General features: G+C 42.7%; 1 protein-coding gene across 4 annotated transcripts in view; it reads left to right on the plus strand.

Moving 5' to 3' along the window:
* kirrel1a (kirre like nephrin family adhesion molecule 1a) overlaps window positions 1-12,350 on the plus strand; it is a 40,310-nt gene extending 27,960 nt beyond the window's left edge. Inside the window, exons 10-15 of one of the 4 annotated variants that reach the window (XM_061030701.1) lie at window positions 263-363; window positions 2,375-2,591; window positions 4,599-4,706; window positions 4,940-5,067; window positions 5,333-5,446; window positions 9,755-12,350. In XM_061030701.1, coding sequence (XP_060886684.1) covers window positions 263-363; window positions 2,375-2,591; window positions 4,599-4,706; window positions 4,940-5,067; window positions 5,333-5,446; window positions 9,755-10,426 — 1,340 coding nt within the window. In that variant the 3' untranslated portion in view covers window positions 10,427-12,350. The remainder of the gene's footprint in view (window positions 1-262; window positions 364-2,374; window positions 2,592-4,598; window positions 4,707-4,939; window positions 5,068-5,332; window positions 5,447-9,754) is intronic. The other 3 variants (XM_061030702.1, XM_061030705.1, XM_061030704.1) reach the window with 3 other exon arrangements.
* Window positions 12,351-12,967: the final 617 nt, after the last annotated feature.

The raw sequence follows: 12,967 nt of genomic DNA on the forward strand, positions 1-12,967 counted from the left end.
CACTGCCTGTAGATGAAAAATCGTGCACTTTCTAAAAGGCCAGCTTGTCAGTAATTGAAAAAAAAAAAGTTTGTATGTCCAAAGTGGTGGCCAGTTATTTTTTAAAACCATACAATTGAGCTTGAACGCTCTGAGTAAGGTCTTTAAAGGGAATGGAAAAATGCCACTCTTGAATCATGTTTTTTGCAGTATTTTAGAGTCATTTCTTTTATTTCTCTCACCCAAACACTCAATTGTTCCCTCTTTTTTTTAACCCATACAGGTCCACCCATCATCTCCAGTGACCCGGTCCAGTATGCAGTGAGAGGGGAGAGAGGCGAGGTGAAATGCTACATAGCCAGTACGCCTCCTCCAGATAAGATTGTGAGTAAAAAGACTCAATGAGAAGGTCCAGATCTAAACCCAGCATCAATTATACAGACAGAACAAGGAAAAGCTTTGGCCACAAAGAGCTCCAGTCTGACAGCGATTTGTATTCTACTGTACCTTTCTGTTCCTAAATGGCTCCACTCTTGCCCGGTAATGCTTTTAGGCAATGTCCCTTTTTTTCCCCCTTTTTTTTGTTTGAGTGGTGACTCACCCTTAAACTCTCCCAGAATTCTCCTCCATCCACATCACATAAACAAACCAACACTAACACTAAGCCGGTCTGCTTTTAGCTCCCTGCGTCAGAATCCATCCTGAACGCTCTCTTCACTCTCCTGTATCGCAGAGCGGCAGCAGCAGCAGTAGTAGTAGTTCCTCGGCTCCTCCGGCCTCTGTGACTGATCCGTCCTGACTCGCGGTGCGCGCCTCTTAATGCAAGTGGCGTAGGTTGGGACAGAAAAAGATTTATAAAATATAAAGGACTGGAGAGGAGCAGTTGTCCCTGTGAACGCAACAGCCAGGAGATTATCCTTCTCTGGAATAAGTGGGCAGATTATGGGAACATGTGGGCTTATGCATAATTAACTCGCTCTGGTACAGTACTTCTGTGCTGAATAATACAGTTGCTTTTAGTGGCTTTAGAGTCGGAGAATGTGTAAGATTCTCACCGGCTATGTCAACCTCCACCAACCTCCACCCCTTGTCTGTGAAAACATACAAACTGTTGCTGTTCTTGGCAAGTCGTGCAATGTGTGTGTTTGGATGTGAGTGTGTTCTGGTGGTAAATCTGGATGTGTCAGATCTTTCTGCACTTTGTATCTGAGTTAGACAGATAAGGACAGTAATGGCTCTCTCCCTAAATAAGATATATGTATAAACCAGTCACTCCTTTATCATGGACGAGATCAAAATCTGTTATCAAATAGTTTAATTATTACAATGTTTGCTCATATTTTTTATCTTCATATCATTTTTCTTTCTTTCTTCCTAAATGTATTATTTAGGAGAGACAGAAGATAACCTATCAAACCACATTAATACAGCAGATTAGCTGGAAATGGTGGGAAACAGCAAGTCTAGATTATCTTAAAGAGGACATATTCTCCCCCTTTTCCACCTTTTAAAACAGTCCCCTGTGGTCTAAATGAAACATCTGTGCTGTGCTTTGGTCAAAATATAACATGAATCAAGCACCAGAGGAGGTTTGTGACCCTGTATAAACCAGCTCTCTCAGAACGCTCCATTTTGGTGTGTGTGTCTCTTTAAATGCAATGAGCCCCCTCCTGAGTTTTCCCAGTAGACATCACTCCTTCGCTAGCGAGAATAAAAATGGCCGACCTGCACAAAAGTTTTGTTCTAGGCTGGTGGTGGAGTCAATGGGTAGAAATACCAGGGGAGTGGAGGGTAATTCTTTTTACCAGAATCCCACTGTGACATCACAAGGAGAGCACATTTGAAACAGAGCATTTTTCTCTGTGTTGTAAGACTTATGCAGACCACAAACAAAGGACTGGATGGGTTTATTTCATATTTTGTGGGTCAGTAGACACTCAGGTTACTCAGATATATGTTCAGAAACACTGTACAAGTGGATTGTTCACAATATGTCCCCTTTAAAGCTTTTTCTGATGCGTTTAGACCCTGACAAGAGAGGACATGCCTTGAAAAAACATGAAAACAGTTAAAAGCAGTCATGTTAAATATACCTGATTTATATGTTCATGTGTGTTTAAATACATAACTGGATGCATATGACCTTAGTGTGGGAGATTTTATCATCATAATAGTACAGCATCATATACATCATATATATTTAATTATATTAAATTATGTTTGAAGCAGTGATGGCTTGTTATAGCTACAACAAAATAAGATTAAAATCATGAAAACATGTCAGGTTCCAAGTGTGGAGTTGGGAATAATTGATTCATCTGATATATTCTGATTTCTTTAACAACATACCTGATGTCTCATGACTTCATCTGATGTGGCCTCCTGTGTGCTGCAGGTGTGGGCGTGGAAGGAGAACGTGTGGGAGAAGGAGAAAGGGACCCTGCTGGAGAGATACACGGTGGAGCAGAGCAAACCGTCAGCGGAGGGCGGCGGCGTCCTCTCCACCCTCACCATCAACAACGTGATGGAGTCCGACTTCATGTCCACCTACAACTGCACGGCCTGGAACTCGTTCGGCCCGGGGACCATGATCATCTCACTGGAGGAGACTGGTGTGTTTATTTAAATTATTTTCAAGTTTTCCTAAGACACAGCATGAAGTGGTTTCAGCCAGATATTTTACAGAAAGATAATAGAGGACCCCCAATGAGCTAGCATACAATAGTCATGTTTTAAACTCCTACTCCCAAAAAATAATGTCAAATAACAATCTGTGAACAGGTAAAGAATACATGAGTAGCTTTCAGGGATAAAGCTATATTAGAAAAATTCCACCAGGACATGTTTCCTATCCACAGAACTGTGGGCATAAACTTTCACTGATGACGGTTTTTTGGAAAGCAGAAAGAAAAGAAAAGAAAAGCCAAAACCAAATGAGGTTAAAGAAACAAGGGGTTGGATGTCAGAGAAATTGACCAAACAGAAGAAGACGTGTGAAGTAAAACTCTCAACGTAACACGATATACGTCAACAGCCTTCGACATGTACGGGTCAGAGAGGGAGCGAGGAGCAGAGTAGCTGCTGCTTCCTAAGGACAGAGATCTAACTGTGGAAGCTCATGGGAAACTGTTTTTGAGCAGAAGTTTAAAATCACTTCTTCTCAGTAAATGTAGTCCTGTAATAATCCCCACACGTTACAGTACGCTTGTTTTCACAAAGGAAATTAACCCTTATAAGGAAACGCACCTGCTTGTTGTACATTATCCCTTATGAGCTAACTAAAGAGCGCTACCATTAGCATGCTAACACAACAACACAGCTCGAGACGAGGACAATTTTGTCAGCAGCTTTGCGCTTAGTGGTGTTAAATTAATGTGCGTTCTATTTGATAACTCCTTTGTGTGAATGTGAGCTAGGAGAGGTGGTTGGAGGTGTGCTGCTGGAGGAGAGCGGAGGATTCAGAATAGAGGAGGTGTCGCCAAAACAGCAGTTTGTTTTGGTTTCATGCTGGTGCTCAAGAGCGACATCTACTGAATCAAAAAGTCTTCTTTTCACAAAATATCAAAAGACGTTTCTTTCATCTGTCAAACAGTTAAATATTCATTCAAAACCTTACATAGTCAATTACAAAAAAATATGCAATAATTAAGAACAGTGATGAACAACTGCAGGTACAGCTACACACCTCCACACTCATATACACACACACACACACACACACACACACACACACACACACACACACACACACACACACACACACACACACACACACACACACTGTGCAGCTTCGGTGGTGTTGAGGGCTTTGATAGATGAGGGGACAAAGGAGTTTTTAAATTGGTTGTTCCTGCCTAGGGGTACCCTGTAGGGTCTGCCTGAAGGGGGGGGGGGAGAGATGGGTCTGAGGTGATTAGTCCACTCATTCCCTTTCAGTATTTATTAATCCATTATCACAGTTAAAAAAAACTATAATCCAAAGCCATCACACAACAAACTACAACTACAACATCTCACTGGCGTCCATTTCACCACAGGTTAGCGCCATCTTTTCTTCCACAAAGAGGTTAAATTAACACCAAATGGAAACATTAATCGTCCACTTGACCTTTTTTATTTTTAAGATATTTTTTGGGCCGTTTTGCCTTTATTGGACAGGACAGCTGAAGAGAGACAGGAAATGTTGGGAGGACATGAAGCGAAGGGCCAAGGTCGGATTCAAACCCACAACCACTGCGTTGAGCTCTATTGCCTCTGCAGATGGAGCGCGCCACATGACCACTAGTCTATCCAGCGCTCCTGACACTTGACCTTTTTAGGAGTATTCTGTGTTCTTAAGTTAACCAGAGAGCCTGATTTATCGTTATATGGTTGTCCTCCAATATATGGATTACCGCAGAGTGAGAAATCCTGACTCTAGTCTACATTTTTCATCACAAACGGACCTGGAACTCCATATTTAGCAAAAATAATTTTCTCTGCGACTCTTATGCAATTTAGGTTTAAAGATATTTTTGTATACTGTATATCTTTGATTGTGCAGCTGTATATTTGGCATCCCTAACGCATCTCTCTCTCTCTCTCTCTCTCTCTCTCTCTCTCTCTCTCACCCACTTCAGAGGAAGTCCCAGTGGGGATAATAGCTGGTGGGACGGTGGGCTCCACCATCCTCCTATTCATCTTCCTGCTTGTCCTGGTTCTTATCTTCTACAGGCAGCGCAAAGGCAGTGAGTCATACCCTCCATGTGCTGAACACATACATAATAAAACAAAGAGCATATATCTGCATGTACAGTAATGTGCATCCTTTTTTATTTTTTTTAAAGGATTATGATTTAAATCCTCCTCACTAAAGCAGAGTAAAAAATCAGACACCTACAACTTCCCCTCCGACATACGACAAACACAGCACCACGCGTGTTCCAGCTGTATTCAACCTGGACCTTTGTTTTGCTTCCAGGTCGGCGCGGGGTCACCCTGGGTAAGCCTGACATCAAGGTGGAGACGATAAACAAAGAGACCCACAGCTTGGAGGAGGACTCCGGCAGCGTGTCCACGGCTTCGCGCATGGTCAAGGCCATGTACTCGGTGAGCAGCGGCGGGATATGTTTACACAGCCTGTAGTCGTAGAAGAGAAAAACCTCAGATTAACTCAGTAACCTCTCCCCATTCTCAATGAAAACAAACCATGTTTCCCCTGTGAGTGCTCCTTTTAACTCGTTTAACAACCCGTTCTCTCTTCTCCTGTCATACTCTGTTGCCTCCTTCCCTCTTTCTGTTTTTTGTTGCGGCACCTTTTTCTCCTCTTTTTTTTTTTGTTTTTGTTTTTTTGTTTTGTTGTTTGATGGTTTAGTTTCTCCCCTCTGTGTCCTTCTCTCCTTCTAATCAGCCCTTTAAGGACGACATAGAGCTCAAGTCTGACCTGCGCAGCGACACCCTGGACACCCGCCAGGAGTATGACCTGAAGGTGAGCTCACACAGATGCAGGAGACACATTTCTATCAAAACCAAGGGAGCAGATCGTCCTCACAAGCTAAGCTAACAAACCTTTTCCTTGTTAAGATACTTAGAGTTCTTAGAGGTGCAGAAAAAATGAAGAAAAACACTGATATAGCCAGGTCTTGTGCAATCACTTTTTGAGCAAGATTTCATTTGAAGAATACCTCATATCCTAAACATGACGGACATGGTGACTCCTCCTCTCTCATGGAAATGATGTCACCCAGGACAACACAGAGAATGTCACCAGGCAGACATTAAAACCAGATGTATAGCATTAGAATAAATGAAGCAACAAAGTCATTACTGACATCTGATGTGTTCTTAGAGGTGACATCACTTTTAGACGATACACCAAAAAAGGTCATCTAGAGCCCTCTAGAGGTTGCACATGTGCACCTGAAGTATCCATTAGAGGATGAAGAGGAGGGTTTCTGAAAACACAGCCTCACTCTGGTTTTCACAGGTAGCATTGATAAAAAGGTGAATATTGTCATTATAGCGCTGTTTTCACATTTGCACTCTTGGAGTTATCTATATAGCTTCAGGAGAACTGCTGCGGCTATCCTCCTGACCTGGTTGTTCACTTACTGTTCTCTTCAGAACGGCATACTGAAGAACAGAAAACGTAATGCAGCAGGTTAATTACACACACCGAGATGGTAGTGGTCGCCTGCATACAATTCTACAATTCACTTAGCAGCTTTATCCAAAGCGACGTACATCAGAGAGTAAGTACAACACAAGCAAGGATCTAGAAAAAAGGGAACAATGTCAGTAAGAGCAAACGATCAGCTTTGAGTCTGATTGGACACACAGGTGCTGACAGGAAGTGACCAGAGGCAAAGCAAAACATTGAGGGCAGTTCTTGAGAGCCCTAATCAGTATAGAAACCATCTTATAAGTCGTCGTTATCAAACAAAAACCATCGTCATTACCATCATCATCATCAATAATATGGAGACCATCATCATTAAGTTAGTAGGTATTCATGAAAGAGCTGGGTCTTTAGCTTTTTCTTAAAGGTGCAGAGGGACTCTGCAGATCACATACAGTCTATGCACCGTGCAGCGCTCAGTGCATATACTATAAACACCACTCCCCCCTCCCATTGGCTCGCGGTGAATTTGAAAAAAAATACTGTCTGAGCCAAAAATGTGTCCGTTTCTGTTCACACATACAGCTCCTCCGATAAACATCAGGAGTTTTTTCAGGGCTTTTCTGCAAGTGTGAAAGCCCCTTTAGCAGACTCTGTTGCTTGGTCTGCTATCTCTGCACCCCCCCCCCTCTCCTGTCTCACAGCTGTAGTGTGAGGTGCATGTGTTAATCACCACATCAGGAGGGTTTCAGGAAAAAAAATTTCAGGAGTGCATCTTTAAAATCTGATAGATTTTCTTTGTGTGTTCATCGATCGCCTCACAAAAACTGTAACACTTCACAAGACTGTCAAGAAGAATGTTTGAAAGCTGATTTATTAGATTTTTCTCTGGTGGTGAAAGTCAACATGAAAGGTTTCAGTAGTTCCATTTTCCTTTGACTTTCAAACCTTTTTATCTTTTCTCCTTTAGCTCAGTGCTTAAGAGTGAAACCTACAGTGCTGATGTTTGTTTAACTGTTGCTAGACAGCCAGGATGACTAACAAATATGACTACAGTCCACTACAACTATCCCCCCCTCTCTGCATCAGTACAAACTCCTCTCTCTCGCTGCAGCTGTCTCAGGCCTGGAGAATTCTGAGACCTCTATCTGTCCTCTGCTGTTAGGTGTGTGTTGATGCATTCCTGGCATCAGCTGCTTTTTCAGGGGAAAGCAGTTCAGTTCAACGTCAGCGTGTTCTACTTATGCAGTGATGTTGTGTTGGAGGCTCGTAATGTGTGTGTTACTGTTGCACAAGAGGAGGATATTAAAAACAAAACAAGGATGATTGGATTTCTTTAAATCTGCTGCTCCTCTGTTCTCCTTCTGCCCCTGAAGTGTCCGTCCAACTGTTAGGCAACTTCTCTGATTACTGACAAAGTTGGCTTACTCATCGTGGGGGTTGTTAGAGACAAAGCAGGAAAACAATCAGAGGAGTGAGAACTTTTAAACAGATAAAGGATGTTTTAGTCGTACTCTGCTCATTCAGCCGGCGTAAATCATTTATACATTTTGACACCGGGGGGGGGGCAGGGCTTAGCTGGTGGATGTATTTTCACGCGTGAAGCTGCCAAAATGTTCTACTGAAACTCCCCCCCCCATGAATATTTTGTGAGGGCAAACACACCACCCCTCTAGCTGGAGTGCTGCCTTGGATCACTTTGAAGAAACACAGACATGAATCCACCCCAGGAGGTGGTTAGATCACCCCTCAGCCAGACTCTCTCTCTCTCTCTCTCTCTCTCTCTCTCTCTCTCTCTCTCTCTCTCCCCCAGCTGCCTGAAGCACCAAAAGCAGTGATACAGAGTTAGGAGTGGGGTTGGGGTTTGGGGGGGGAGAAGATGGGTATGTTAGAGACAATGAGAAAAGCAGAACCGTGTCAGAAGTGATAGTGGAGTACTCAGCAGGGGGTGCAGTGAACAGGAAGACCATCCTCCACAAGAAGCATCCTGCTGGAGAGGCCCACAGTTAAATAGAGAGTTTTAACTTGACGAAAGCTTTGGGCAAAAAATGTCCAAATCAGGATTTCAGATTTTTTTTGTAGTTAACTTGTTCAGAGAAGAGAAAGCTCAAACTCTATATTAAATATCGTTATATTCCAAGCAATTTTTCTAGAACACAATGTGCACAAACTGAAGTATGGAGAGAGATAACTTCATATAGGAGCCCGACTGATATATATGAATTCTAACTCCACTTTACTTATATAGCACTTTTTTATACATGAAAGCATGAAGCCAAAAGTGCTCCACAAAAGAACAGACAGGCAGGAAATAAAAACAGACATGAGAGACTAAAACAGGAAAGACATCAATAAAATCATTAAAACAACAAATTTAAGTTAATACAAAATGATATGATACAATATGTAGGAACAATCAATACATTCAAATCAATCCTAATGTAAAAACAATGACAGAAACGTTGACCGAGGCTAGACAACGACTCCCAAATTAAAGGCCAGAATAAAAAAATGAAGGTTTTAAGATTACTCATTTTCAATGTCTGAAGGTAGTGAGTTCCAGAGTTTAGGAGCATAAGAACAGAAAACTCTCTTCCTGTGAGGGACATGTAAAAGGGAAGCATTCGAGGACCAGTACGGGGTCTCAGTTGGTGAAATGATCTGGCCTATCACAGATATTTTGGTATTTGCATATATGTTTTTTTTTTCTTCGCATTTCTTAGAGTTGGGAATGAAATGTGGGAAAAGGAGCCGCAGGTCACAACAACAGTCTCCACACATCCTCCTGTTAATGATCGTTGTGCAACCTCCTATTTTTAATTTGGGTTCATTTAGTCCATTTTTTGTTTTTAGGGTAATTTGTTCTTGTTCATATTTTAAACATACAAGTATATTTCCCCTGTCCCCCGCTGTCTCGACCCACACTGAAGCTGTCGTTCTGTGGGAAACGCTGATTCATCTCAAATGCTTCTTGGGCTTGTTTGGCAGAGGCGTAAAAAAACTGCGATGTGGTAATTCCAGTTGAGGACTTGTTTTTCTTCACACATCAATTTGCATACATTTGTGAAAAAGGACTCTGATCCCAAGCAGCTGAGTCACAAAGAAGAGTGCAAAGTGCCCTCACAGCACAATCCTGATGAATGTAGACCTGGATGCTGAGCAGCCGTATATACACCCGGTTCACCCTGACCTTCTGACGCACAGACACATGCTCTTTGGGGATCAGGGAGGAGCATCACATCATTAATGTTATTATAGAGACCTTTTGACCTTTAAAATCCACTTTGGCATATGCACAATTATTTGTAACTACCCCTCCTAAACTTCCAAACTTTTGAGGGAATTCACTAAAAATGGATTGCAATCCATTTTGTGCAACTAATGTTTAAGTGCAGAAAAATCCCCAAAAGTAATTCTGCCTTTTACAGTTTGCTCCTATTTTCTATTTTCTATATTGTAATATCTTCTTATACTGTATTATTTAAGTTGTTGCTAGTTCTGCTTTATTTCCTTGTTAATTGTTTAGCACCAATACACCAAGTCAAATTCCTTGTGTGTGTAAATGTACTTGGCAATAAACCCCGATTCTGATTCTGATTCTGATTCTGATCCCTTTTGTAGACCAGGTCCTTAATGTCACCTCTTGTGTGTTTGTGTTTTTTTAATTTCTCTCTACAGGATCCCACAAACGGCTACTACAACGTGCGAGCCTCCACCCACGATGAAGGCCGCCCCGCCTCCCGCTCCACGATGCACTACTCGGACTACCGCTCCCCTACAGGAACACCGGGGGGCGCGGCGTCCATCAGCAGCAGCGCCGGCGGTTCAGGAGCCACAGCCAGCGGGGGAGCCCCCGTTCCCCCTGGGCCCCTCACTTCCCCCGGGCGCCCGCAGGCCTGCTACGACCCCAGACCACCATCCAGACTCTCCCACATCAGCTACGCCCAGTTCAACACGTTCACTCGCGGGGGGCAAAGCCAGCAACCCCCGACTAACCCCGCCCCTGTGGCTGGTGAATTCCAAGGGGACTGCAGCCTGTTGGACTCCAATTCCCAGCTGGCCTATGACAACTACGGATACCCCTCCCATTACCAGACGTACCGCATGGGTTTCGCCCCGTCCAGCCTGGCCCCACTCGAGGCCGGCCCATCCTATGAGATGTACGGGGTGGGGTCAGGTGTTGGGGCACCAGCGGTCAGCGTCAGTCCCGGGGGTCCTCCTCCTCCTCCTCCCCCGGGATCAGAGACTGGACTTGGGAAGTACGGCAGCTCCACTCGCTTCTCCTACACCTCGCAACACTCTGACTACTCCCACAGCCGACACACACAGAGGATGCAGACTCACGTGTGAGACGCAGAAACACACCTCACAGTCTGAGCAGAGCACGAGGACGCATCTTATAAATAGTGTCACACCTTAAAACACACACACACACACACACACACACACACACACAATCATAGAGGCACACATTTTCACACACTAACACGCCCTACAGAACCCCCCCAAAAAAAAAAAAACACATGCACAGAGTCAGAAGACCATGCCCGTGAGACAGGGAGGGGAAAGAAGGAGTTTTTTAAGCGAGACAGGGAAGGGAAATTCCACACAATTTTTGAATTCCCAAAACTCCCGACGGACGTGTTCGTATATATCCGAGCTCTGAAAGAGAGCGGACAGCGCAAGTCACAATCAAGACTGGGAGAGAGAGAGCGAGAAGCAGAGAGGAGACGAGAGATCACAGATCTTTTGGAGCTCTATGAACTGACTTTGTAAATGATGAGCGAGAACGTCGTAAGGCAAACCTGACTGACTGTCCAATATGGTAATACCCCCCCGATCGGGAGAAAACCTCAACCAGTGGAAGTCATTCCTGGCCGCCATTATTTTTTACTTCTTTTTTTTTTTTTTTGCTGGTTGTCTTATCCATGATCATAGAGCACATATAAATGTAGTCTCCCATACTGCCCTTTGGGTGCATTGGTACATTCCATCCTGCCTGTTAGGCAGCGGCGTGCAGACGGTGGAGTGTGAGTGAGTCGGGGAAGGGGTTTGTCATCATTTTTGCACTTCATCTACAGTATTCATGCATAGACGACGTCCCTTATCTATATCTGTGTATTGTCTTCTTTTTATTTGCACACTTGACTAGAGCTTTGTATTCTATTTTTTAACATTACAGAATTATTTTTGTCAATGTAAAACATGTAAATGTGTATGTATGGACCAAACGTTTTGAACACGAGCGCACATAACTTTGGGGAGTTTGCCTGGGTGATTCCATTGAGACAGGGTGAAGAGTTGTGCCAACAGAAAGATCCTTCAATTCAGGATTTTATTTGAGAGAAGGGTATATCAGTGTATAAAAGAAAAACCTAGTGCCAAGTGTTCATGTTGTTCTTCACCTTAGACCATGTATATGCAGTAGAAGCTCCTTCTATTGGTGACTGTTGCTTTACAAACCAGGCTCCGGGGGCCTTGAGTCATTCCCAGACATTTTTTTTTGTCCGAGCTCTTAACTACACGCCTGGTGCAGACAGAGAGAAAAAAAACAACACAGATGTTGGGTTTAGAACTGAGTGGCCTTATAGAGGAACATGTCGTACATTTCCATTTTGAATCATTCCTCATCGTCTGTCTGCCAAAAACGGCCAGAGGAGAAATGCGTAAGGAGAGGTTCAATGAAGGCTTGTCCACAATATTGACATGTAGTAGTGTATGACTGTGACTGTGTGGGTGTGCGAGAGTGTGTGTGAGAGAGAGAGAGAGAGAGTTCAAGAGGGAGTGTGTGGGCGTAGGCGCGCACATCGATTTGTACAGTGTGTTTGTATAGATGTGTGAATGACTGCGCGTGTATGGAAGGCATACTGTAAACACACAGCGCCCGACTCACCTGCGTGTGATGAAAGTATGCATCTGTGTGTGTGAGTGTGAGTGTGAGTGTGAGTGTGAGTGTGTGTGCATGTCTGTGTCAAAAGCGTGCGGGTGTGAGTTTCAGTATATGTCCATATCATTTCTCTCACAATCCTGTTACAGTACTTTTATACCTCTGGTAGGACTGTATCCTGTATTATTGTGTCTTTGAATTTAGGAAAATCCAATGTTTATCTTATTGTACTGTTCTTCGTAGCAGAGAAAACTGTTCAAAAGATGTACAACGAACGTTATCAAACTCTCATTTTTTAATTTCATTATCTTCAATATTTTTTAAAAATGGTATGTAATTATTTTTCCACAGTATTACATAAATAAAAGCACTGTTTTTTATAAGAAATCTGACTCTGTCCTCTTTTTGGGTGGATGTGATGACTCCACAGACTACTCGGTGCAATGGAAGGTAAATTCATGCTAAATGTAGACGTGATGTCTTAAAACAATAATTACAATGATAATAATAATAATAATAACATTAGCTTGTTTTTCTCCAGCTGGTAATTATTTGAATTGTTGTTGTTAACCTTTCATGGGGACAAATCGTATGAAAGAGAATGGATGCATAATGTAGGATAAAGATGGTCAAGTAGCAATATTCCTTTTTACAATGTTGGTCTATAGCTAGGTAAAATAAAAAAGCAGAATTACAAGAGATATAAATTATAAAATAAAACAAGGGTGAAGTATCACATAATTTTTAAGATAAGATAAGAAAAGATAATCCTTTATTTATCCCACAACGGGGAAATTTACAGTGTTACAGCAGCAAAGAGCAAAGATTGCAAACAGAAAGTGAACACAGTACAATTTAAATAAAAAAAGAATAAAAATAAAAATAACGTACATAAAAACGCATAAATAGGCTTGTTCACTGCATTAACAAGTACGCTTAATTGTATGTGTGGTTATTAATCATATCGATAGGTGGCAGCACACACCCTGAACTCTTAAAGTTTA

The sequence above is a fragment of the Labrus mixtus genome, chromosome 23 (assembly GCF_963584025.1).
Source record: "Labrus mixtus chromosome 23, fLabMix1.1, whole genome shotgun sequence".
Lineage (NCBI taxonomy): Eukaryota > Metazoa > Chordata > Actinopteri > Labriformes > Labridae > Labrus > Labrus mixtus.